This window comes from Taurulus bubalis (genome assembly GCF_910589615.1).
Source record: "Taurulus bubalis genome assembly, chromosome: 6".
Classification (NCBI taxonomy): Eukaryota; Metazoa; Chordata; class Actinopteri; order Perciformes; family Cottidae; genus Taurulus; species Taurulus bubalis.
The window spans coordinates 4,964,728-4,992,597 of NC_136594.1; the positions used below are offsets into that span (position 1 = coordinate 4,964,728).

At 41.2% G+C, this 27,870-nt stretch overlaps 2 protein-coding genes across 2 annotated transcripts; one reads left to right on the plus strand and one right to left on the minus strand.

Annotated features, from left to right (window-relative positions):
* Positions 1-3,171: 3,171 nt before the first annotated feature.
* ero1b (endoplasmic reticulum oxidoreductase 1 beta) lies at positions 3,172-19,330 on the minus strand (the record flags this gene model as incomplete). The annotated part of the gene is made up of 17 exons (XM_079219939.1): positions 3,172-3,241; positions 3,611-3,744; positions 3,998-4,084; positions 4,191-4,260; positions 5,066-5,312; positions 5,982-6,074; positions 6,590-6,616; positions 6,706-6,717; positions 7,918-7,964; positions 8,301-8,421; positions 8,746-8,819; positions 9,465-9,547; positions 11,150-11,191; positions 11,546-11,629; positions 13,641-13,760; positions 17,454-17,612; positions 19,310-19,330. The coding sequence occupies 17 exons, from the start codon at positions 19,328-19,330 to the stop codon at positions 3,181-3,183; spliced, it is 1,482 nt and encodes a 493-aa protein (XP_079076065.1). The 3' UTR covers positions 3,172-3,180.
* Positions 19,331-19,704: 374 nt separating this feature from the next.
* Positions 19,705-25,843, plus strand: LOC306738111 (uncharacterized protein; the record flags this gene model as incomplete). Its single annotated transcript, XM_079219940.1, has 3 exons — positions 19,705-21,354; positions 22,499-22,553; positions 24,195-25,843. 3 exons carry the CDS (start codon positions 19,705-19,707, stop codon positions 25,841-25,843), a joined length of 3,354 nt encoding a protein of 1,117 aa, XP_079076066.1.
* Positions 25,844-27,870: the final 2,027 nt, after the last annotated feature.

The window sequence follows — 27,870 nt, forward strand, 5'->3', positions numbered from 1 at the left end:
TTCACATTCACAGAAAGAAAAAAAAACACAAAGAAAATAGACTAAATTTACTAATTATAACTTATAGAAGCAAAAAAAGAGGCTGTTATCATTTACATTTTTATAAGCAACTGAATACCTACTTGTGAAATGTAATAATAACAACTTTGAAAACTAATTCTGACTCAATTTATTTTGCATTTACTCTACGACTGTATGACGAAAGAAAAGAGGTCCGTGATGAATGACATGTAAAGCATGGGATAAGGCTCAGAAGATGATGACATTAAATATTACTCTTTATATATATATATTTTTCTATTTCAATCATATATTTTCTTATCCTTTTTCAGGTTTGAAACTATTAAATTACAAGTGATACACCAGCCGAACTCTCATTTATACTGAACAAAGCTGTAACATATCTCAACGTAGCATCACGGCTGTCAAATAAAAAGGAAAATATAAAACATCACAAACAAAACGGATACATACAAAAGATTTAGGCAACTTAAAACTCTTTGGTCCACTTCATGCTTTTACTGCTGCGCAAAAACTAACTATTCAGTCTGGAATCATGAATGAATCTGTAGAAATCACCTCAAAAACCAGTTTGTCCAAAACTAGACGCCATTTGCTTGTTTTCACGCTGCTTATTGAACGTTATCGTTTCACAAACCGACTCGTTAAAGTGAAAGTCTGGTGGTATTCTTATATTTTAACTTCAACAAATCCCAATAAAATATTTAGAGTATCAATGAAGGGATCTACTAATAAGTATTGTGTGTGTACCAAAGCCTGATGTATCTTTTTAACAACACACTAGACTAAAGCGCCAAATGTGGATTAATCCGCTGCTGAAAATAGTCCCCAACAAATGCACTATTTCCTCCCGCTTGATTGTTTTTTTACACTGCAGTTACCAGCTGGTTTAGCGAAAATGAAACTATATAATTTGTGTTTTTTAAGATTTACGCCTTCAGCAGGAGCCAATGGGCTCGGAGCTGAGAGCCACAGACAGGAAGTGAGAAAGCACTGACACACACACATTGTTGGTTTGAGTCTGAACAATAATAAACATAATAAAACCAGAGCTTGACGGAGACGTCAGCACTGGACATAGAAGTCCTAAAGGCTCCAGAAACATTGGGACATTAAAACAATAAACTCAGTTTCCCTTGTGAGGAAATGTAAAGTAAAATACTGAAGCAATAAGTCATCTCGAGAGAACCTAATAACTCCTACTTTTCCCATTCAAATACATCCGTCGAGACCAAAGCTGTGCTTAAAGACGACACGGCTGAAGCAAAAACATAAATAAAAAGCGGAGAAAACTAGGCGGCAAAATACACAAAGGCAACATGACACTTTCACCCCAAAACAGAATTATTAGTTAGTTAGTTATCGCAAAAAGCTGCTACTGTATCAAGGTTAACTACGGAATCAAGTCATAGTCCATTATCTTATAGCTGCAACTGTTGATGATCCACACACTCTCACACACACACACACACACACACACACTCCAAAGATTTCCAACTTCACACACTGTGTTCGGCTATAAAAATGTACGTTATCTTTATGCTTCTTCTATGAGATAATAACATTTAGAAATATCACGTGTGAGTCCTCACACTCCGTCGCTGCATTCAAAGTGTTGGTGTCCGCTCTAACTCGTTAGTGCAGAACGCTGACGTCACGTTTCTGTCTTTGACTCGCACAGACTTGTCGACGTCCGCCGAGGCCGATGGAGCCGCAACTGGTCGGCCATCTTGGATCTATTTACAGTCTCCCGAGGATCACGTGACACCGCGTGCATTCAGTCCAGAAGCACATCTTTGTCATAGTTCCTTAAGGATTTGGAAAATCAAAAGGTTTAAAAAACAAAAACTAGTTAATGTGATTAATTGTTTCATAGAGAAGGCGTCCTGCCTCGTCAGAATTAAATAACTCTTCTACCAACACGAGACAAATTAAATACAAATATAACATAATATATTTAGGCTTATTTAGCGTCAGGGAGAACAAGCAGCGGTGCTACATGATGTAACCTTAGGCCACATATTTAATGAGCTTGTTTAAACTATAATTTCATAACGAGACTGATGATGAGTTAGGATCCGTCTGAATCAACAACGTTTGATAAAATCATATCGTTAAGTTCACTTTGCAGTAAATAACCTCAGAATTTACCTTTAATAAGCTGCAACAAGTCAAGACGAACACAAGCCGTGTGAGATTTAGAGACTTAGATACTAAGCCGAAGTTAGTTGGATAATCACACGCGTCTGCATTGAGTGGAAGTTAGTTTCAGGTTGGATGCTGGACAGAATCCACTTGAATCGGGGCGCACACACACACACACACACACACACACACACACACACATAAATCAGGCCTGAGATGGTTAACACGAGCAGGTTGGTCCAGACGTCTCAGGCTTTGAGCAACAAAATTATCTAAAACCAACAGGCGGCGGTGAGAGAAAAGAGGAAAAGGAAAATAAAAATAATTAAATAAAAAATAAAAAATAAAAAACAGGCAGCAGCGTCCCGACGGTTCAGACGCACTTCTATCGGGAAGAACCGTCCTGACTGAGCCCTTTTCTCGGGACAACATCCTCACGCAAGAGCCGTAAAGGTCGGAATCGAGGGTCACGCGACTGTAAGATCCAACAGGATGTGATGTCACCAGAGGGCGGGGCCAGCGAGAAAGAGAAACGACCGGCGAAGTGATTTTAAGTTCTCACCCACGACCGCTTCAAACCAAACTCGGACACTTCCCGGCTCGGCGTCCCGGGTTCACCGTTACGTCTGTGACATCACTTCCTTCCAGACACCCGATCGTAACCTGGTCAACCTCTCAAAAGATATATGTATATATCTATATAAATAAACAACGACAAAAAAAAAAAGGTGTGTACACTGGCTGACAAGTTTTACAGCAGAGAGAAAAAGACGTCAGGTGATGTTTTCAGAACCTGGAGACTTTTCCGACGTAGGCAAGAGGAGTTAACATTCATAATCTACCGGAGGAGGAAGTACAGAAGGGAAACAGGAGAGAGAGATTGGGGGGGGGGTTGTTGGGTTTACGGCTGATCCTGCTGTCCATGAAAAAGACCTTCTTTTGGGTGAGGATTAGACTATTGCAGTTCTCTGGGGTCTGGCGCCGCCTACTGGCCACGTGAGGCGTCGCCTTCTGTTACCTCTTGTCCTTCAGCAGCAGCCGGAAACTGTGCAGCTGATGTATACTGGTGGACAACCTGAGGGAGGGAGAGGGAGGGAGTGAGAGGAAAGTAATGATGCGGTGGCTGGCCAGTAGAGGGCGCCACCAGCCACAAAGATTAACTTTAGACTGAGAGGAGTAGTATTCATTTCCCTGAAAGAGATAGATCAGATTGCTTGAAGTGTATCACCTACAGTAGACGGCCCAAGTTTGGAGAAACTGAGGGAGCAAAGAAATGCCGTTCTGTGGACGGCAGTTTCTCCAAACTGGGGCTGTGCCAACGGTCATCTAGTGTATGAGTACACTTTAACACATCCAAACGATGCCTTCAAGTGCCTTTAATACTCAGACTCGTGTCTATCAGGACTTCTTTCAGCAGCTGAGCTCCAGAGGGCGGCGACTGTACCTGCTGAAGCCGTTCATTAAGGCCACGATCTCCTGGCGAGTCAGCTGGAAACCTTTGGAGGGGGTGTGTTCGGGAAGCTTCTGGATCTCCTTCTCGGAGAAGAGGATCTTCAGAGCTGTACCGAGACCCTGAGTCTGCAAACAACACCGGAGGGAAGACGGTGAGAAAGCAGACTGTGTATGGACTAAACAATATCAAAAGACAATTTCCAAGGAAACAATGCGTCCCGGATTATTTCCGGTTGCACATCGGCCGACAGGTAAAGGAAGACATGGACCCAAGCTGTTGTGATCCGCATGTCCTTGGCGTTTTGTTCACCCCCGTTTTGTGAATGAGATCCATATTGGATTGATGTTCGAAGCAAACACATTTTATCTGAAAGCTCACCTGCAGTTTTCCCCACAGACGGCATTTACTGCAGCCGACGCAGTCCATGATCCTGGAGATGTTCTTGAAATGGAGGCGGAATTCCTCCTGAAGGATAAAAGAGAGGAGACAAACCGTCAGCCGCTGTGTGTGAAACCACAAAGACGAACGATGGCGGATATCTTCTCTCTCCGTGCTGGATGATGGGATTCACCTTTAATATTTTGGCTTCGATTTTGTGTCCGGCGAACATGGACTTCTCATCAAAGTGCATTGGGAAAGACCTGGAAGACAAAAAAGGAGCGGTTGGTCTCGTTATAACTACTAAACTTACAAATAACCAAAAGGTTGGAGAAGAATCTAAATCTTTTACTCGAGGAAAAGTGGTAAAAACCTCTGGCACTGTGCTGATAAATATCTGTCTGAACACAGCTTTAAAGACTTTAAGTGCTCATCTGCTGGTGGCACAATGTTCATGTGTTGCATTCGAGACACCAAGTGGTAGAGAATGTAATTGCATCTTTGTTTATCCCTCCTCTCTTACCGTAGTTAGTTCTGATTCTACTGAGAAAACATGCTGCAGCTACTTTTCACTCTTACTGTCTGGGAGCCTCTAAAGATCCAAGTCTGTAAGTATTTCTGTATGTGGCATGTAAATATCTTCTATAATATATTCTCTGTGTGTTTACCGTTTTAGTACAACCTTGTGTTGTATAGATGCTAATCGCAATGCTAATCGCGATTAGCATTTCTGCATTGACATCAATGTTAAAATTAGCTTAGACGCTAACTGGTCAAGGGAGTTATATGTTAATTGTTACTCACCGTTTCTGGCATAATGTCTGTATGTTGAATCAGAGCTTTATATTCATGTGTATGTATATTAACTGTTTGTAAGCTCATTTCATGTTCTGTTTTTCACAGTTTTACAAAAACCAAGATTCTAACTAAAAACCTAAACTCCACTCCGGATTCCTGGGTCTTCATTTGATGGCTCTGCTGTTAGCTATCTGCTAAGCTAACTTAAAGAAGCAAGGGCAGAAGACAAAATATTATGATTATTATTTCCAACAAACGAGCCGCTCTCACCTGATCTCATTGAAGACCTGCAGCAGCAGCTCCTTGGTGGCGCTGTCCTCCTTCATGTTTCCGGTGTACAGGTTGACGAACGCTCGCTCGAAGTAGGGAGCGACCTTGTAGAGCGCCCGCAGCTCGATCAGGTACAGGAAGTAGAGGTTCTTCAGCCGCCGCGTGCCCTCGCCCTTCGTCTCCGCCGTGTCGAAGCGCTGCCGGAACTCCTGAGCGTTTGGACCCCAGACCGACCGGCCCCAACCCTCTGAGGGGCCAAACGAGAAAAGCTGTTAGCGACACGCAACAGTTGGTTTTGGGGATTTCATCTCTTACCAACACTGAAGAGTATAACGTATGTTTAATGTATACAAGATCAGCTTCATCTCAGCTTTTTATATCTTTTTTTTTGGTCGGATTGGTTATTTAAAAGCGGCAAGAGACAAGTTTTTCAGTTTAGCTTCAACTCATAATTTCAAAGTAAAAAGCTATAGAATAAGAAGCCCCACTGGCGTTAAGTCGGTACGATCGCTAGGAACAAAATGCAGTGTGTGTCCTGTGCAGCGTCGCCAACTCTTTTCCAAACAAAGTAGCTGGCACGAGCTCCGGAAGTCTCCAGACGACACATACACTCATTTGCAATTTGGTGACGTCATCGTACATTAATTTGTATGAAGCGTAACGGTTGCAGCGAGCGGCACTGGGAAAGAATTTAAGGTTACCACATTGTTATTTAGCCCTTTGGACAAAGTTAAAGCCGCCTGAAACCGAGGTCGTCGTGTTTGACTTTGTTTGTTCAATGGAAGAAGATTTAGTAGAAAAGGAGTATATATATATATTTATCTCACAGCAAGTTATTGATTTGGTGTTTGTGCTGCAAGCCAGATAAGAGAATCAAACACAAAAAATAAACAAATGCTGTGCAAATGCGACGCACCGTCCAGCAGGTACTCGGCACACAGGTGGATGTTGATGCTGCTGTGGAGGCCCGAGATGAGCCGGTAGAACACTCTCTTCTCTAAACACAAACCTGAAGACGGAGAGAGGAAGCAGTGAAGAAGACATGTTTTATGAACTAACCAACTAAAGAATCCAAAAAGGACTGCACTTCCTAAGAAGCTCCATTTAAAATAGGTTCAGTCCACCCAAATGTTTTCTTAATGTCCTCCAGTGATCATCTTTTCATGCAGATAGGTAATTTTTCTCCATATTTTGAGAAGGAATTTCATTTTTGAGTGACAGCTCTGTGAAAGCCTGCTGACGCTTCGCAGAAAAGAGGAGATAAGAGAAGCTGACAGGAAGCGTGACCGATATCTTTCATCGGACGCGTTAGAGCTTGAGATAGTAGTTTTGTTTACACGCAGAGACGAATGATATCCAGGAAATGAAAATAAAAATGCCTCACTTCTAGGTCAAGAGCCAGGAAGTGAAGCTTTAAAAAAAAAAAAGTATGAAGTTGTTTGTGAACTTGGTGACGGAAATGTCAAAGAACGTTTCCTTTGAGAAGAAACAGATTTAAAAGAAACGCAGCATGCAGGGACTCACCCTCCAGCCACTCGTAGAAAACCTCTCCTGCAATGTGAAAAACAAAACCACTTCATTTTATTTTTCACACCACAACTAAAAATACATTCATGTGAAGACAGTGAAGTTTGACTCACCATCGTCGTCTCCTGAACTCAGAAAAGACAAAAGAGAGAGAGAGAACAAAGCTCTGTTAGATCTGTTCTATTAAAACACACACACACACACACACACACACACACACACACACACACACACACACACACACACACACACACACACACACACACACAGTAAAAGATGCAATAAATAAATAAATAAACAGAACAGAGTGTCAAGTCTCAGCTGCAGTTTCTAGTTAGTGATTCGACAGAAATGTCTGCATCTACTTCTAGCAGTCAGGAATAAAACAAACAGGTCTAATCTGAACATTTAAATGATAAATACAATATCATCCATATAGTACAGAAAGGTTTGTAAGTAGACTCAAAAGCTTCATTCAGAACATTAAAATTTTATTTGAATCAACATCTGAATGCTGTTCAGCTTCCTTTCTTTTTTGCATATCAATCCATCGTGTTTGAAGCCAGGATTTCTGCACAGTTGCAGTTAATAATAAAATATTAGAAGAGTAGCACACAAGAATTAGTATTACTGTAGAATTAGATCGCAGTACTGACTCCATAGGATCGTTTCCTACATGTGTGATCCAAACAGAGAGTTTTCAAAAAAAAAAAAAAGTCCAAAAGCCAGACTTTTTTTTTATTACTCAAAAATCCCAATTTTATTTTATTTTTTACGAAATATTCATCTTAAATCCATATTGGTTGGCGTTTAGCTTTTGAAAAACAACATTTTCTTTTTTCTTTCCTGCGCTCTTGTTGCAAAAGGAGGAAGTATTGTCAGGTTATATTCATGAAAGAAAGTTGCTTTAATAATAGAATGAGGATTTTGAATATTTTAATATTACTCACTCGACAACCATATTAGAAGAAATAAAAAAAATACTAAATCACAGCATTTGAAAAAGAAACCAGACTTTCTCAATGCCTTTGACTTCCAACATGTTTCATTTCACAAAAGAAGAAGTTCTCAAAAGTGAAATATTGTGTAAAGAGAAACACTTTGTCTGAATGAAATAGTGTTTAACTAAAACTAAATAAGGAACACGATTATTACTTTGACCAGACATCTAATGCCAGCTCTCAGAGCTTTACAGTTGGATGAGAACGTATAAGTATTGTCTCGAGAACAGAATAGATTGTTCACCTTTTTAAAAGCTTTTTAAACAACTTTTAGTTTGTAGAAACTGCAGCTGATGAAACGGTTATTCATTATTTCTGACTCACCTCTGCTCGGAGCCAGAGGGTTCAGAGGTCGGTACACCGATCTGGGCCTGTCGACAAAAATAAAAATAACTTTGAACATTTGCACCCAACATTTAGAATTTAGGTCTTTATTGTCCTTTTAGGGAAATTTGTTTTGCAGCCAGGATTCACAAAAAGACAACAACAACACATTCATTGTGTTAATTAAACACAGAGCTAGAGCAGAGAAGTGTTACAGCTAGATTGACATGTCCAAACCAATCAATAATACAAAAGGTTCAAACTAAGTATAGACCGCAGGAACGTTATTCTGCCAATTACAAAACTTGAGAGAAAGAAAATTGCAATCGGTGCATCACCCATGTGTGTGTGTGTGTGTGTGTAGGTGTGTGTGTTTGTCTCACTTGAAGCAGTTTTCCTCGTAGATGCTATTCCAGACTCTCCAGGCCGAAGGACCCTTGTATCCAGTGAATCTCTCCGGATTCAGCAGCAGATCCACATACTCAAAATCTGGAGAGGTTTCATCTAACACACACACACACACACACACAAAACTGTTAATGGATTGAAGGTTGTGGGGAAGTGTAAACTTGTCAGTGTCTTTAGTTCCACCAACACGACAGAAGGAAAACCTACAAACATCCTGGTAATTTAGCTCGTAGGTGAAGTTGTTTTTCCTGAAGGGCAACGCCAGAGGTAAGTTCATGAGGTCATTAGCATCTAGTGTTTTTTTTATTTTGAGTGAAAAAAAAAACAAAGTGTTGCTATGGTGGTTTTAGATTAAAGGTCAGGGAGGGTTCGTTTCGTCGCGGTAGACCAGAGTGTGGGGCGGACAGAGGGAATCCTCACCATCCAGCTCACAGAAGTAGTCCTGAGCGTCGTCGTGTCTCGCCCAGTCAACGAAGGCCCGTTTCGTCTGGTTACTGAAACGAGAAGCGGTAGAACACACTTTATTGAACGCCGAGGAGAAACGGTGGCAAAGCAGCAGGAAATAACTAGATATAGATACGAATGTGATACAAAAATAAACATATTGACATTAGAATTTCAATTTAGCTTTGTTTATTTTTTGTTTGTCTTTGTGTGATATCCTTGGGGTTCATGTACGTGTCTTCACTCGTCTTATAATCACATTACTGCATAATAAAAGTAGGGAAAAAAGGATCTCTAATAACTGGATTCCAGACTTAAAAATGAGGAATCCATTTTAAAGGTTTGAATAACCTTCAGGGATCCACAGCGTCGCTCTGATTACGGACTAATGATAGAAGAGTCCTGATGAGACTCGGATAAAAGTCGGTTCTCTCTTCCTGGTTTGATCGTCGTGAGTTTATTTTTAGACGTCAGAGTCGAGCAGATTTTCGGGCTGAAGAGTGTTGCATTATCTTCGTTGTTTCAGCACCGACGTATCGGTGGCGGTGAAGGTCGGTCTGCTGAGAAACTAGCAGCAGCTGGCAGGACAATGTTTGACCTGGTCACTATCAGCTGCTGAAGCTGCTGCAGCTGACAGAGTGGAGAGGCTCCGCCGCCGCCGGCAGATAAAGCAGACAGGAGGTCTGTGGCGTCACCTTAGGGTGCTGTTGATGGCGCCCAGCTCTTTGACCTGCTCACACTCCGTCACGCCGGAGATCCCGTTCGCTTCATGGGAGTACTGGAGACGGAGAAGAGAGAGTGTTAGTTAGAGGAACATTATCTTCTGCTAATAATAATAATAATAATAATCATCAGAAAGTTTAGATATTTACAGGGAGCTCTAGAATATCCTCATTTCCGATGCCACTTGTTTTTGCTGTATACTTTCCTCCATATTTAGGTTCCTGAAATAAATAATAGGCTTATAGTTAAAGCTCTTGTCAACGCACGTGTTTTATTTTTATTATCGCGTAACCTGCAAATGATTTTCTAGATTTCTAGTTTAATAAAAAGACAATAGTGAAAAATGTCCCACTTTCTCCAAAGTTTAAACGTTCTGTCTCGTCAGTCCAAAAGCAAAAAGACATCATAATAAGAGTAATAATACGTCTGTGTACGTAGCCACGTTGTCAGAGTCAGAAATAGTAAAACATGTAAGTGAAGAAGTGGAGTCTGCTGCAGGAGGAGTTTCAATGTTTTTTTCAATGTAAAAATCCTTTAAAATCCAAAGTGTGGATTGTTTAATACTCAAAATAAAGATTTCCGCTGACGTAAGAATCAAAGCCTCTCGCTCGCTACACGACTGACGAGTTCCAGGTTGGTCGGGATTCACGACCTCCCGCAGACCGTCCTCACACACTGCTGACGCGGCACACAGTCATGTCACTCCTAACAGTTTCCCAGCCGACGGCCAGCGAAACGCATTCGACCTCGACTGAGACGTGTGCAGATGTCCGAAAACCTCGGGGTCATCGCAAGACAAACACCGGGCAGCGAGCCAGAGAGCTGGCAAACACTCAGGCCTCGGCGTGGAAACTACCGGAGCAGATAAGTCGAGTGCGAAAGGGAGTGAAGTAAGTGTGTGTGTGTGTGTGTGTGTGTGTGTGTGAGACTGAATCAGCTAATGAGACAGAAAGTGCTTGAACAAACACAGCTGGTCCTAAACTCCATTAAACACGTTAGAAGGAGTTTGTTTTCCCAGAGACGGACAGGTATAGCAGCGTTTTTAGGAAATCACTAAACCTTTATTTTTTTTATTTTTAATAAAGCCATATATATATTTACGTCTTCAGTAGGAACCAATGGGCTTAGAGCTGAGAGCCACAGTCAGGAAGCCAGGACAGTATTGAGAGACGGACTGACGGTTTGAGTGTTTTGACATCTGGAAACGTCGCCAGTGAGAGTTCCTTAAATCAGAATTCTGCTTTCTGAAAGACGACGATTTCAACAGAAGAACCGAGTGAATTGTGAAAAGTAAGTTTGATAAGTCAGCATAAAGTATTGGGTTGTTTCCTACAGCGAGAGGAAAACCTCCACGATCAAAATGTCTTCGAAAAAGATGATTTATTGCGACTCATGATGCAGTTCACACATTTTTTATAACTGCTGATTCATCAAATGGAGTTCAAAAACGTTATGATAATCCATTGAATTATGGAATGAGATGTATATTTATATTGATTAGCACCTCATTCCTTCCCTGAGGTCAATCAAACTAAGGCAGTATTAAATAAATAACTGCCTGGAAATACGCAAAAAAAGGGCACTAAACACAAGGGATTGTGGGTATTATGTAATGCCTGGACTGATAATCAGTACCATTCATCTTCTACGTTCTCACCTTGTTGTAGTTCCCAGACTTGATGCCCACCGGGATCTTACTCTGTAAAACACAACGGAGATAAACAAACAAACAACACAGTTTTATCTCAACAGCTGAACACATGAATCCTAAATCATCCTCATGAAACCTGCATCAAAGCTCATTGTCTTTATTCGGTGCTTCTTGTTTGAAGAGTGCTCTTTTAATAAACTATTGTTATGTAAAAACACGTTAAAGCCACGTGTTGCTTTTTTACGGGTCATATCAAACAAGGCGTCTTTGAGTATAATGTACTGTGTTATTACTGTGTGTGTGTGTGTGTGTGTGTGTGTGTGTGTGTGTGTGTGTGTGTGTGTGTGTGTGTGTGTGTGTGTGTGTGTGTGTGTGTGTGTGTGTGTGTGTGTGTCCTCTGACCTCTGGACAGGGCTCCACATGGCAGTCTTTGATGGCACAATGTCCGTCGTCGGGCCAGAAGGGACACGGTCGCCTCAGGTTCACCTGGAGAAGAGAAGATCATATTATTACTTGATGTCGTCACCTCATTACTTCTAAAAGTACTATTCATTAATTTACTGTACTTCAGTCAAGATTTGAGGTCCTAGTAGTTTACTGAGGTATTTCCATTTCATGCTACTTTATATATTTCTACCACACAGCTTTAGTTCATTCAAAAATTAAATTGAGTTCATAAAACATGTTTTGTTGTAAATTAAAATACTCAACTTTGTATACAAATACAGCTGAAACAATTAGTCGATTAATCAAATTATTTTGATAACCGTTTAGTTATGCATGTAATAGCATTTAATTGTTTCAGTTTTACAAATTTGCTGCTTTTCTTTTTTTTAAATGACCACAATTATTTGGAATAATTTTGGGGTGTGGACAAATTTTACTATTTAAAAAATTGTTTCCAACCAGCCAAACAATCAAATAATGGAGAAAATGATCAGCAGATGAATCCATAATGAAAACAATCATGAGCTAATAATTCACAGGGGACATTTATTCTGCTTACAATACTTTAAGTACATTGTCCTCATTATAATGCATACTTTTAACTTCCAATACAGTACTTTCACTTCAGTAAAAGATCGTAACACTTCCTCCACCACGGCACAGGGTTTCAAACGGTTGAGCCATCAGAGTCGTTTCATAGACGTTATAATGACAACCGTCTCCACAGACGCACTCAGCTGCAGCTGATTAACGGCGAGTGGCGAAACAACGAAAACAACGCCGACCCCGGCTGAAGCCTGTTGAGCAGGCAGGTGTTCGTACGCGTCGCACGCAGCCGAAGATGAAACGCCGCTCGGCGCCGCAGCTCACGTTTGAAAGAGTCTTTTGTTCTTTTTGTGTTATAGAACAATCGGTTCAGACAGGTGAGGCTGGGGAGTCCTGCAGAGACCTGGAACTTCAGCAGCAGTGAAGAGGAGAAAGTCTGGAAAGCTCGTTTTATGCTACATTGGTAAAGTGTTCTATTAAAAACTAGAAAAGTGTTCACAGCAGCTGACTTTTCTCTCAATAAACTGCTTAAAACTCTGGGACGACCTTGACGACAAACGATTTCATCACTTCATCTGGTTTCAGTTTGTGTCGAAACTCGGTTTGAAATTACACTCGATAACATGTATAATCAATATTTTATTCTTATATTAAACTTAGTTAATTTATAATAATATTAATAATTGAAATCAAAACTGCAGCATTGGTAAAAACTTTAAGAAAACATTTTAAAATTAAATGTTTTTTTTTAATTTTCCGACTGGTTTGAAATGTAGTTTTGAGACTTCCTCCACTTTGTAAATGCAAGAGCAGCATTTTAAATATGCTAAAATACTAGTTTGACACTGCAAGTTAAAGTAAAACATCTTTCTCTGACGGCATTGGTTCATAAACTACTGCTGCAACTCAAAGTACTTCACAATACTTCAACACTTTGGTCATCCTTCCTGTTCTTTAACAATCTCGTAAAAAACAGCTAAACGTGACGTAACTTTGTGACATAACTTCTGACGTAGAAACACAGACACAGAGCGCAACAAAGCATTTATACAAAGAACAGCATGAACCTGAATATCAGGCCTCTCCTCGTTAACACCTGTTCTCATTCTTCCGACCGAACCAACTACTCTGCGTCAGGGAAACTGAAGGAGAGACGGGTTCATCCAAGAGGTCAGGTATCTGACAAGCAAATGTTGGAACTTTGACCGTGAAATACGATGATTTTACAAATCTTCTACAGATCCAAATGTTATTTTCCTTCTTTCTACAGGACATATAAAAAAGTGAATAAAATGCAAATGAGTTGCTCATTGTGAGCCCAAAGTCCCTTACAGTACACCAAAACAAACAATTACCATAATAACTGTTCGCTCTGAACACGGTGCTGTAAAGATCCTTTGGGATTTCTTCCCTTTTCATCACAAAGTGCTGGAAAGTATGTCGCACTTTACATGAGATCCAGACCAACACATTTGTCTATGTTTTTGATATTTTGAGCTCTTACCCTGTAGTATCTGAAGTAGTCTTTCGCCGTCAGCTTCTTGATTCGAGGGTAAAGCTTGAAGTTGTTGAAGACGTCGATGCTTTCGACGTCACAGAAGCAGTCGTCCAGGTCTCCAGTCAGCTGAAGCAGAGAGAGAGGAAAACGAGATTTTACTCGCTGCAAGTGGGACGACCTTTAAAGCCAACGAGATGAAACTTCTCTCATCAACAACTGAACAATAACCCAAACTACATTGAGACACTCAGCCAGGTAACAACTTTAATACCTGGTCACATATTACATATGTCGTTCTAACTCGCGAGAATCAATTCTAAAAAGAACTGCTGTGTGGCCTTCACTGACAGGAAGTTCATTTAAACTGCACACGACAGATGTGAGCTTAGATAAATACAGAAGCAGGGCCAAATACCGCAATAGTAGTAAAATAAATTAGCTTTATTTATAATTTTAAAAAATTAAAAAACAACAGCATATTAAAAAAAAAGACCAAATTAACGGCTGGTGCTTTATTTTGAAAATAATCCACTGTTGCAGAACTATTGGATATAAAGTAAAGTAGCAAAACCAGAGTCCATGTTTGTCATTGTAGCTTCAGAAGAATGATTTATTATTGATGCTCAATGTGCAGAGTTAAGATCAAGTTAATTAAATCAATACTGCGTATAGTATAAACTATACCGTGTGTGCATCTTTTATATTGTTTGATTTGTTTCTCTGTCTTCTCTTAGTTTAATTAACTGAAGGCGACAGTTGTTTTGATGTCGGTTCAGTTCTTTTTCCACAGAGATTCACGTTCAGCTTTTCACTCTTTTGTATTGTTGTAAACTTAATATATCTTTGGGCATCCGACTGTCGGTCAAATAAAATGTAACGTGGAGTCGTCACATCTGAGAAATTGTGACATTTATGTAAAACGACAGATTGCTGAAAAAAAAAAAAAAAAAAAAATCAGCAGGTTCATTGATAATTAAAGTTGCAGTCCTGTTGGGATTTTATTATTTAGTAATTTGTCATCACTTTATGGAGCAGAACATATTGTTGCTGCAGTGGTCTGAAGTGGATAATAAATATAAAAACAAAAATGTAAAAATCGGCCAACTAGAAATTTATCAATCAACATATTTTAAGCTCACCTCCATTATATTTCTTTGCCATTTTAGATAGATTGATGTATACTTTAGTCATCCCAAAAGGGGAATTAGTTTGTCACATAGCAAGTAAAAAATAGAAGACAATGGAAAACACTCAATATATGCAACAAAACAGCAGAGCGTATTAAATTAGGAAATTAAACAATAAAGAAGTGCAAAAATGCAAAGTATGTGCAGTGTATTGTATATAAGTGACTAGCTGTGCAAAGGCTATTGATGTTTATAATATAAATACACAATTAACTGCATTTGTATTTGTTATTAAGTCCATTTGCTCTGTTTTTAAATGTTCCTATTTGCTGCATCTGCCTTTTTGATTGTATTCTATATTTTTTTATTGATTTTATTTCACAAAGTGATGGAATCTGATGTATAAATAAAGTTGTATTAATATCATCATTACTTTTCCTTCCACAGGTCGATCACACGACCAACTCCACCTGCTTCACCGCCGAGGCCCCACTTCCTCTTTTTAACAGCCGGAGGCGACCTGCACCTCCATACATAATACATCCACCGAATGTCACCTGAAGCCACGCATACAACATTCATACCTCCATCCGAGCAGCGCGGACGCTGCAACTTCAGCTGCTGACATTTTAAACCGAGACAAATGTGTTTGACCTGAGGAAACAACCAGGGTGTAAACAGAGGATGGCATTAAAGGTGTGGGGCGTTAGCACCACCCGGGTGTGGTGAGCAGGGGCTTTGGATTGGTTTAAAATTAACGCCTGTAGTCTTAATCCACTGCACACACCTGCTTTAAGTGGATTTAAAAAAACAAAAACAGCTCGCCTGCCAGGAACAGAAACACTTAAGTGTTGTGCTTCGTCACTGTGATCAAGTAAATTAAGACACAACTGATGGTTATTAGATTAATTGTTTGGTCTATAAAAATGTCACAAAATGGAGAAAAAAAAAATGTCACTTTGTTGTCCGAACTACAGTCCAAAACACAAAGATATTCACCGTCATTTACCGTTAAAGACGACCAGCAAATGTTCACTTTTGAGAAACTTGAATTTAAGAATTTTCACTTTTGCTAACACACACACACACACACACACACACACACACAAAAATACAAATTAACTGACTAATTGTTTCAGCTCTGAAGTACATAAATTAAAACAGTTTAGAACACAGTACTTCATGTATTACCGAGTAATAATTCAAAGTCCATTCAAAGCTTTGTTATTCGACGTGTCTCTTTTGGTTTTTCTTGCAGAAACAGACAGGCTGTGTAAAAAGACCAATGACCATGTCAGCATTGCATCATGTGCTCGCGTGTGTAAACTAATTACTGATATTTTTTGTGGAAACATGTAAAAATGTGAAATTGGTCAACAGGATTCAACAAATTGGAAAGTTGCCAATAACAATTGGAAAATGAATTATTCTTGTGTTGGGTTTAGCCCACAAGCCTTTCTTTTAAAGAAGTTCCTATTTTATCAACAGTTCGTGCCGATGTACATTTATAGGGTCCTTCTATTAAGACAGAGCAAGGAAATTCTTTAAAAAATATATATAGACCTGAAGCACTTCCTTTTGTTATGCCTTAAATAAGCTTTTTTTCATAAACAAACAAAGTGAAGTGATTATCAGACAAAATACAGATTTGATCAGTATTTAAATACTAATTATTTAAAGCTTTTTTTCTGCTATTGCCAAGTCTGAATTGTGTCACATTCTGCCCTCAGACAGCCAGAAACACCTGGAAAGCCTCAGTAAAGTACAAAAACACACCACATGAACCAAACCTCTGAGTACAGCTGTCCACCGAGCACCAGGAAAGGCAGGAAGAGGCAAATCCCCCTCAACATCTTTCTGCTTCCCTACTTCTGTGTTCTGTATTTTAACTTCTGTTAACCAGATGTCCCAGCAGCGGCGGCAGCAGCTCTGTCTGTGGGCTGAGCTGTCATTTCAGACCTCCAGACCTCCAGGCCACCGTCCGGGGCCGCGCCTCCAAACAACCAGCTGTCAAACACTTAAGCCACGCCCCTTACATCCAGCGCCTCCCAGTTTGTAGTCCTTTTCCGGGAAGGAGACCGTCGGGAGTGACTGTTGGGTGACGCGCAAAAGACTACAACTCCCGTGGATGGGCAAGGGGCGGGAGCTGCGCCACAGCCAATCACGGAACACCACGCTGTTCTACTCGGTAATGAAAATAACAGCAGTTTGGCGAAACATAATTTATCTGTGCTTGATTTCAAGACGTTTGTTTCTCAATATTTAAACTTATTTTATTTTATTAACGTCGTCACCGTTTTTATTTCGTTTTACTGTAAAGCTCCAATTTGGGTAAATATCCATATAAAGAAACGGAATTGAGTAATCGAGATTTTCATAGGAAACATAGAACAAAAGTTAGTATTATTTGCCAATAGTGTCCGTTTCTTTCCGTCATGAATATAAAAAGATAACCGTCTCGCGCAAACACACAGGCACGCACACGCGCAAACACGCCCGCGCGCGGTGACGTCAATTTAAGATGACAGTAGAAAATGCGAGAAGATTTCCTGAATGGTTGCCGTTGACGTGTCGTGAATACCCGGTTACACACACACCCACCCACCCCCCCCCCCCCCCCCCCCCCCCCCACACACACACACACACACACACACACACACACACACACACACACACACACAATGTTACTTACATGGCAGAAGCAGCTCTGGTCGTCCGAGGCTTCGCTCGTGTCCCGGTTGTCCGAGGTTTCGCTCGTGTCCCGGTTGTCCGAGGCTTCGCTCGTGTCCCGGTTGTCCGAGGCTTCGCTCGGTTCCTCGCGCTGCTGCGTCTGAGGTTTTACGTCGTTTTGCTGAAACCAACCGACGAGAACAAAGTTCCCGAGTAAACAGGCCAACAACAAAACGGCGAACGCTTGTAAAGTTACTTTCCACATCACTCGCGTGCGCCGTGGCGGGGACACCAGTTGGCAGGGAGGATAAATAAAAAAACACAAGCACACGAATATTGTGTCAGTTCAGTTTGTGACGAGTTCGTAGCGACCGTAGATGACGTTAGCTTCAGTTAGCATCCGCAGTGACTGTAAAACGAATACAATAAATAACAGCGGGTCGGTGACGTGAGCAACCCGGAGTCTGAAGACCCTCACGCGGACACTTAGACCTCTAGCTGACCTCACAGAGCCGGGGTCGATGATTTAAGACGGTACATAACTGGAGAAGTTTCCGTTCATCAGCTTTTCCCCCTTGTAGTATCAAGTTAGCCAGCAAAAAACAAAAATAAAAGTGTCTTACTTCCGGTTTGAGATTTCAAAATAAAACCCACCGGCTCGTTTGTGATTTTCTTCTTTTTCTTCTTCTTTGAGGTTTATTGGCGGTTGACGGTGCATTACCGCCACCAACTGGTATGGAGTGGGGATTCAGGATGTCTCGTAATTATATTATTTAAAATAAAAAAATATTAAAACAAATTCAACAAAACATACAAACTAAACTAAACTTTGAAAAAAAGGCTATTTTGTGATAAATGTAACTTCAGTTCAAATACAATTAAGGACTCCCAAAACACTTCATGACAGTTTAAAATGTTATATATCTGGGTAGATCTACTATTGTCTTGCTATTTACAAATAGCGTTGGTGTTTTATATAGTATCGGCTATGTACTTACTTGTATATACTGTCTACTTAAAAAAATATATATGTGTATTTGTACACAGTAGTTCAATGTTTATTTTTGTTTACCTTCGTCCAGCTTTTAGTTTTGAGCTCTCTGTTGATCCTGTGTACTTAATTAGTAAATACATGAGACTAATGAGAAGGAAGTAGCCTTGTAGAGATTTAGTATTTTTTAATTTGATACTTTTTTTGTGGTTGACACATACAGATACAAATTACTTAACAATTTAGGTGCAACAAATTAAAAAGCGTTAACTGCTTTATTATTAAACTACCCAGTAGTGTATAAAGTACCTATCATGGGCTACAACATTAAGTAAAAATATCTTGTAGAAATATATCTTGCCTTACAATGCTTGCTGAAATTATTAGTCAAATAATCAATTTAGCTGATGGACATCAAATTTGATGATCAATTAATTGTTTGAATCATTTAAAAAAAGAAAAGAAAAATCCAACAAAGTGAGAAGATGCAACTTCTCTCGGTTTTATATCATTATGAACTGAATATCTGTTTGTTTTTTTACTGGTAGTTGAACAAAACAAAATATCCTGAGAGGACACTGTAAAGGATTGTATTAATTGGTTTTGATGATGTTAAATAGACAAAGTGAACAACCAGTTATTTGAGAAAGTAATCAGCAGGTTAATCAACGTGTGTGCCACAATAAATCTGAGTCAGATTTGTAGTATGAACTTTACACGACAAACAGTGAGCTGGACTGTGGACTGACAGTGAGATTGTGGCAGAGCAGCAGAGGACTGTAGTTGATTGCTGACCCTTAGATATATTTTAGTGTGGGATTGGTCCTTTTTTTTGCAGCTGCAATAAACTCAAACAACAGACATAACAAAGGTTAAACTTATCTTGCCTGTAGCCAGTCATGCGGCATGCCTAACCCTGGAGGAGGAAACACACCCTCCCACACAGAGCTGCTGCAGAGGAGGTGCTTCAACGTCACATTCCTGAAATGAAACTTAACGTTTGTGAGAGCGACAGCAGAGTTGCAGTCGAGTCTCTCCGTTTCTGTCTAAAGAAATATGAACTGACTTTTTCAGGGCTTTTCTCAACAACTGACTCAAATACTGGTGAGTGACAGCTGATCATGTTTACTGTGTTTCAATAGCGTTAACACAAAAGTTGCAGCTCTAAGCAAACAGGAAGTTACTAATGCAGTATATGTTGAAATCTTTTCATACAAATGAAAATGACATGTGTAACAAATCACTTTTTTCACACTTTGACTTTTGTTCTCAGTGTGGAGAGATGTCTTCTGTCAGCTGTCTGCTGTCTGAAGATCAGTTCCGATGCTCCATCTGTCTGGATGTGTTCACTGATCCAGTCAGCACACCATGTGGACACAACTTCTGCAAAAACTGCATCACTAAACACTGGAGTACTTACTTACTTAGTCACAAGTGCCAGTGTCCCTTGTGTAATGAGGTTTTCACCACAAGACCGGACTTGAGGGTGAACACTTTGTTCTCTCAGATGGTTTCTCAGTTCAGACAGTCGGCTCAACAGAAAGCCAGCAGCAGCAGCTCAGAGCAACAAGAGTCCAAACCAGGAGAAGTTCCCTGTGACGTCTGCACTGGAACCAAACTGAAGGCCCTGAAGTCCTGCCTGGTGTGTCTGGCCTCCTACTGTGAGACTCACCTGGAGCCTCATCTGACAGCTTCACGCCTGAAGAGACATCAGCTGATCGACCCTGTGGAGAACCTGGAAGGCAGGATGTGTACGAAGCACGATAAACCTCTGGAGCTGTTCTGTAAGACCGACCAGACATGCGTCTGCACACACTGCCCGGCTTTAGACCACAAGATGCACAAGTTTGTTCCCCTGAAAGAAGAATACGAAGAAAAGAAGGTCGAGCTGGAGAAGACAGAGGCTGAAATTCAGGAGATGATCCAGAAGAGACGACTGAAGATTCAGGTGTTTAAACAATCAGTGAAGCGCATCAAGGAAAATGCCCACATGGAGGTGGCAGAAAGTGTTCGTGTCTTCACTGCTCTGAAGCAGTCTCTTGACAGAGGCCTGAACGAGCTCGTCAAAACGATAGAAGAGAAGCAGAAAACCAAACAGAAGCAGGCTGAAGCTTTCATCAAAGAGCTGGAACGAGAGATCTGCGAGCTGAAGAAGAGGAGCACTGAGGTGGTGCAGGTCTCGCTGTCTAAAGACCACGTCCGCCTCCTTCAAAGCTTCCCGTACCTGAAAGCTGCTCCGCCCACCAAGGACTGGACGGAGGTCAGCGTTCATCCACCGTTATACGAGGGGACCTTGGTGAGAGCTTTGCTTCAGATGAAGAATCAGCTCAGCAGAGACATGAGGAAGCTGTTCGCTGAGGCTGAGCTGAAGAGGGTCCAGAAGTTTGCAGTGGATGTGACTCTTGATCCCGTCACAGCTCATCCTGAACTCGTCCTGTCTGACGACGGGAAACAAGTGAATCACTGCGATGTGAAGAGGAATCTCCCAGACAACCCGGAGAGATTTTCTCATTATAATTTTGTCTTAGGAAAGCAGAGTGTCTCCTCGGGCAAATTTTACTTTGAGGTTCAGGTAAGAGGGAAGCCTAAATGGAATTTAGGAGTGGCCAGAGAGTCGATCAACAGGAAGGGACCAATCAAAATGACACCCAAATATGGTTACTGGACCATATGGTTGAGGAATGAAAATGAGTACAAAGCTCTCGATGACCCGTCAGTCCGTCTCTTTCTGCAGTCTCGGCCTCAGAAGGTGGGGGTGTTTGTGGACTATGAGGAGGGTCTGGTCTCCTTCTATGACGTAGAAGCTGCAGCTCTTATCCACTCCTTCGCCGGCTGGTCCTTCACTGAGAAACTCTTCCCATTCTTCAGCCCCTGTCGGAATGATGGTGGTCAAAACCCCGCCCCTCTGATCATCCGTCCCGTCAATCAAACTGTCTGATCTTTTTTTTGATGATCAGCAGTTTATCGAACAGTGAAGCGCTGTCAGTGAAAACATATATATATATATACATAGGTATATATATATATATATATATATATATATATATATATATATATATATATGTCACAGATGTGTGTTCAGTGGTAACGTGCAGCGGGAACTTGCTTTCATCTGGATGTGATTGGTCATTCTCTTTTGTGTTATTCTGTCACTCAGTGTATCATCTTCATTTCTTTATGGTGTTGCTTCTCAAAGATACATTTATTGATTGGTTTCCTGGTGTCTACTCAACAGTGCAGTGATGAATAATATTGCGTGTAGTATGTACATTACTGGGCTTTGGATGTAATTGCACTGATTTATTTTAGTTTGCATTTCGTTCATTGCTCTTTTCTTTCTTTCATTATTTTCTTGTGAATGTTTTACAAGAAGCACTTTGGATGGCTGTTCAGCCCGTGTTTGAATACTACAATTACCAGATTATGTTGCTTTTAAAATGTTTCCTAACAATTCCAATGACATATTGTTTTAATCAAGCGACTTAGTCCTCAGCCTCGTTCCTAAAAGACAGATAAAAGACAGAAAAAGTACAAAAAAGGTTGTGTAAAGTGAATGAAGAACTCGTTTTGTAATGAATGAAATGACTCTGTTGTAAAGTATCACTGCAGTAAAATCATGTGCAGAAGAAGAAACTGTTTGTTGAGGTTTTTATTTTATAATTGCAGTCTTGTCCATAAAATCCCCAAAGATGTGGTGCGCTTCCCTCCTGTGACCAGTAGATGTCAGCACAGCACACACCAGAGAGGAGCGTTTGTCAAGAGGCGGAGCTACACTGGAGAGGAGAGCTCCTACGTCACACTGCAGAAACGAGAGTTAAGAGTCAGTGGCAGAAACACTGCAGTCGAGACAAGTCTCTGCTTTTCTCTCAAAGACAATTCAAAGTGACTTCATCAGGTTTTCCTCAACAACACAACAGAGTCTCTTCCAAACACTGGTGAGTACATCTGATCATATTTACACCTTTAATCACCAGGATTAACACTAAACTTTAGCTTTACTCAGGCAGGAAGTTCCTCTCTTATCACTTCATACCTGATTAATTATTAACAATATAACTGTGTCTGTCTGTCCAAAGTCCCACTACACAGAAACTCACTTTAACAGCTTTAAAGTGTCTCAGGAGGACTTGAGTAACTTGTTACTGAATCTCTGTGGTTTTAAGTTTAGTCTCACTTTGACTTTCCTGCTTGTTCGAAAGAACTGCTCCTCGCCTGGAATGAAGACGAAAGCAGCAGCAGGGGCCTTGACAAAAAACTGCGGTCAAGTCTCTGGCCTAATCCCAATCTCCACCCTCACGGACTCACGGACTTTGAGGCGTTCCCACCAAGCCTGTGAGGGTTTAGTTCTCTCCCACTGTCACATCGTAGAGTGCTTGAGGGCTCCGGTAGACATTTTGACCCCTTTATGAACACTTTCCGTAAGTCAGCATTAGATGCCGACTTTGCTTAAGAGAAGTACCCACAATTCATAGCAATGTGACATTAAACACGCAGTTACCAATGGAAGAATGGAGACATACAAAAAAAAAGGTAAACAGTCACGTGTGTGATCAGCCTGATAAATGACATTTACACAACAAAATGACAGGGCTTAATGGTGACATTGGGATTGGGCCAGACAGTTTCCAGCTGACTTATATATAAGTATACACAGGAAAACACAGAAAAATTACTCCCTGTAAAAAAACCTGCGCTCTCAAAAAAAAACATTAAAATAATGTTGACGAACAGAGCAACTTACCTCCGTGTCCTCCTCACGTAACCTCCCGTTAGTGTGTGTGTGCCAAGAGCCCAGTCGAGCCCACCAATAGAAACTCCTGCCTCATTCAACAGCGTATGCCCCGCCCCCTACGTCCAAAACTCAACTCGTAACTTTTGGGATTGAGAGCACAGGGGTTTTTTTTTGAGAGTGCAGGGGTTTTTTTTGAGAGCAAATATTTTTTTAATTGTAGCCAGAAATTCTAGTTACAAACCAGAAATTTGCTCTCAAAACATGTTTTGACAAATCTAACTTCATAGTGAAATACATTCCGACTGGTTTTGATGTGTGTTGTATAAACAAGCTTTATTATTATCAACCACACAACATGTCTTTTCAGAGTAAACATGAAACTAATAGCCAACAATCGAGCGTTAAGTATTACAACTACAGATAAAATAAGAATTTTCTACAACGCATGGTGTTTGCTGTCAGATCTAAGAGCCAATCAGCTCTCTGATGTGGCGACAGCCAGGCGTTTCCCATCATGCACTGGGCCACGCAGTCGGTGGAGAGCTACTGCGGCGCCTGGCAATAAAATCGGCGGCCGCCTCGCTCTCGTGAGATTATCGTTGACCTGGTGTGCATGACGTCAGAGCAAGTCGGGCACAAATCTAACCAGCATGCATTGCACGCCGATCGCCGGCGATCGATTCTGCGCAGAACTGGCTCATCTCGAACGAGCCTATTGTTACTGTTCATTGATCACTGCCTCTATTTCCTCTGGTTGTTTCACAATAAACATTTTCTACCAGCAAGAGGCTTTTATTGTGAAGCAGCTGGAGGAAATGTGATGTTTGTCATCACGTGAGCAGAGCTTTGTTGTCAGTGCTGTTCTTTAATTCACATTGGACTTATTCTGTGCTGCTTTGCAAGTCGGCACGACTTTGATCTTGGTTGCTTAGGTAAAAGTTAAAAGATATAAACATAATCACACTGATTTCCTTTTTTAACAAAAATGTAAACTCTGTTTTTGATTTTTGTTTATGTCTTTTCTTCCTCAATGAGTGTAGACATGGCTGCTGCAAACTATCTGCCATCTGAAGATCAGTTTCTGTGCTCCATCTGTCTGGATGTGTTCACTGATCCAGTCACCACACCATGTGGACACAACTTCTGTAAAAACTGCATCACTGAACACTGGAATTTCAGTGACAGGAGCCAATGTCCAATGTGTAAAACGGTTTTCACCTCAAGACCTGAGCTGCACGTCAACACTTTCATCTCTGAGATGGTTTCTCAGTTCAGACAGTCGGCTCCACAGAAAGCCAGCAGCAGCAGCTCAGAGCAACAAGAGTCCAAACCAGCAGAAGTTCCCTGTGACGTCTGCACTGGAACCAAACTGAAGGCCCTGAAGTCCTGCCTGGTGTGTCTGGTCTCCTACTGTGAGACTCACCTGGAGCCTCATCTGACAATGTCAGGCCTGAAGAGACATCAGCTGATGGACCCTGTGGAGAACCTGGAAGGCAGGATGTGTACGAAGCACGATAAACCTCTGGAGCTGTTCTGTAAGACCGACCAGACATGCGTCTGCATGCTCTGCACTGTGTTAGACCACAAGATGCACAATGTTGTTCCTCTGCAAGAAGGATATGAAGGAAAGAAGATGGAGCTGGAGAAGACAGAGGCTGAAATTCAGAAGATGATCCAGAAGAGACGACTGAAGATTCAGGAGGTCAAACACATAGTGGAGCTCAGTGAGGAAGATGCAGACAGAGAGAAAGCAGAAGGTGTTCAGGTCTTCACTGATCTGAAGGAGTCTGTTGAGAGAAAACTGATCAAGCTCATCAATACGATAGAAGAGAAGCAGAGAACAACAAAGAAACAGGCTGAAGACTCCATCAAAGAGCTGGAACAGGAAATCTCTGAGCTGATGAAGAGGAGCACTGAGGTGGAGAAGCTCTCCCTCTCTGAAGACCACCTCCACCTTCTCCAGAGCTTCCAGTCCCTAAACATCCACCTCCCACCACCCACCAAGGACTGGACAAAGGTCAGTGTTCCTCCAGCTTCATATGAGGGGACTGTGAGGAGAGCTGTGTCTCAACTGGAGGAGACTCTCAGTGAAAAGATGAAGAAGCTGTTAGAAGTTGAGCTGAAGACGGTGCAGAAGTTTGCAGTGGATGTGACTCTTGATCCTGATACAGCAAATCCTGAACTCATCCTGTCTCATGGCGGGAAAAAAGTACGTCATGGTGACGTGAGGAAGAAACTCCCAGACAACCCAGAGAGATTTTCTTATTGTAACTGTGTTTTAGCAAAGCAGAGTTTCTCTTCAGGCAGATTTTACTTTGAGGTTCAAGTTAAAGGAAAGACTGACTGGTATTTAGGAGTGACCAGAGAGTTGAGCAAAAGGAAGGGAGTCATCACAGAGAGCCCTCAGAAGGGTTACTGGACTTTATGTTTGACAAATGAAAATGAGTATGAAGCTCTTGATGACCCTTCAGTTGTTCTCTCCCTGAAGTCTGGGCCTCAGAAGGTGGGGGTGTTTGTGGACTATGAGGAGGGTCTGGTCTCCTTCTATGACGTAGAAGCTGCAGCTCTTATCTACTCCTTTACTGGCTGCTCCTTCCAGAAGAAACTCTTCCCATACTTCTGTCCTTGTGATAATCATGATGGTAGAAACTCTGCACCTCTGATCATCACTCCTGTCAGAGTAAACTAATCACTCTCTTTGTTTCATGTAATGATTGTATTAATTGAAGGGAATGTGTGAATATCATGCAGTTTAACTTTACATTTCATTTCATGCAGAGTCTGTTTACTGTGGTGATTGATTTTCACGTCATTAAGACATTTTATTAAATGTATCCCGTTACATATAAACACATTCGTGGGACGCGTTCATCTCTTAAACTCTGCATCATGACACATTATATGGAGAATATCAATTTAAACTTTTGTTAAATCCACAGACATTTATTTCCACTTCCAGAAGAAAATGCCTTCTTTAAAAACACCAAATACATGAAGCTGAAGTTTGACTTTGAGTAAATCAGCTAAATTAATTATATCTGATGTGCACCCACAGAAAACATATTGATTAATAGTTTTGTCATGAAGCTTCATTAAGACTGAGGCCTATTACATTCATATACTGTTTACAGAATACAGTATGTGTTATTAAAGTTAATAAATAGAATAAATGCAAATGTTATTTTTGGGTGAAAAGTGGTTTAAATAACTATTACCGTAAAAGTCGGGTTACGAGCCACTCCTACCTCCGGTCAGTGTCCACGCTGTAGCAAGCTAGGAGCAGCGCTGCTGCTGCTAGCGCTGCTAGCGCTGCTAGCGCTGCTGCTGCTAGCGCTGCTGCTGCTAGCGCTGCTGCTGCTAGCGCTGCTGCTGCTAGCGCTGCTGCTGCTAGCGCTGCTGCTGCCCATGTCCCCTCTGCACAAGTCGGGTGTTGAGCCGGTGCTGGTGCCGCTACCTTCGGTGGTTGTCTGGGAGCTAGCGGAAGTTAGCGGAGATCTAGCAGAAGTTAGCGGGGAACTAGCGGAGCGCTAGCAGGAGCGCCAGCTGGCCATAGCGAGGAGCTAACGGGGACACTGACCGAAGGTAGTAGCGGCTTGCAACCCGACTTTTACGGGAGTCACTTTGGCCAACTTTGATTTGTTTTGTGAATATTGGTGAGATGACTTATGAACCAAAGAAACCTGTAAACATTGTTGGATAACCTGCAATTTATGTGAATTTCTTATAAACGCAGAAGCCTGGATGGTCACTGTATGCTTCGCAGGAGGAAGTTAATACCATTCTTGGGCATAGGAAGATGCCCGATATCTCACAGCCTAGTCAGCAAAAGAGGGCTTTACATAGAAAAAGGCAAAGTAAGAGCAACTGCGGCCCACCTAAAAAGCAGAACTACCTTAGGCGAAGGGGGGCAGAGGAAAGCCAGATCAAGCCTGCTGTAAGTCCTGGGTGGAAGCTGGCAGGAAGTTAAATATGTCTACGTGGCTAGATATGCAGAGGGTCCAGTTTTATCTCAATTTTGAAATCAAGATAAGCAGAGGGTTTGGGGAGATTCTTCTAGGTTAAAGTTTAATTTTGTGTATTTCAATATGACATAGTGATGCTCGGGTTTTGGGATAAAAAGTGTTTATTAAATATCTTTGATCCACTTTGCATAAGAGTATACAATATTTAAATAATGCTCTTACCATATAATCAATGCTTGGCTAAATGTATTATGTATCAAGAAGAATTGTAATCTCATGTCTGTATTAAGTTCAACTGGGCAATCGGGAAGTCTGGGGTTTATTCATATTTTGTAAAATCATGTGGTTTTAGATAAACGTATCAAACTGGGAACTATGGCGAAATGGAGGTGTGTAAAAAAACTGGTGTCAAAAAGGAGAAGTTGAGAAAGGAGGAAGAAGAAATGGGGGCATGGAGAAAGCTCATTTGCCCGCAGCATCCTGTAAAGGGGGTCAAGAGGTTAGAAATATGACGAGAGCCAAGAGGTCAACAGATGCGTTTTGGACGTGTTAGGTGAAGGTAATAGCAATACTTAGGTGTAGTTGAGTTAATTATTTTCTCCGGACTTTCAGTAAAGCCTCTATTCTCCTAAGTTCTCAGTTTTCCTTCTAAGTATTTTTTGAAGTTGCATTTGTAACCGGTACATAATTTTCTATCTTTTATTAAAATAAATATTGATTGATATCAAAGTTTAAATCAAGTCAGCGGCGTCCG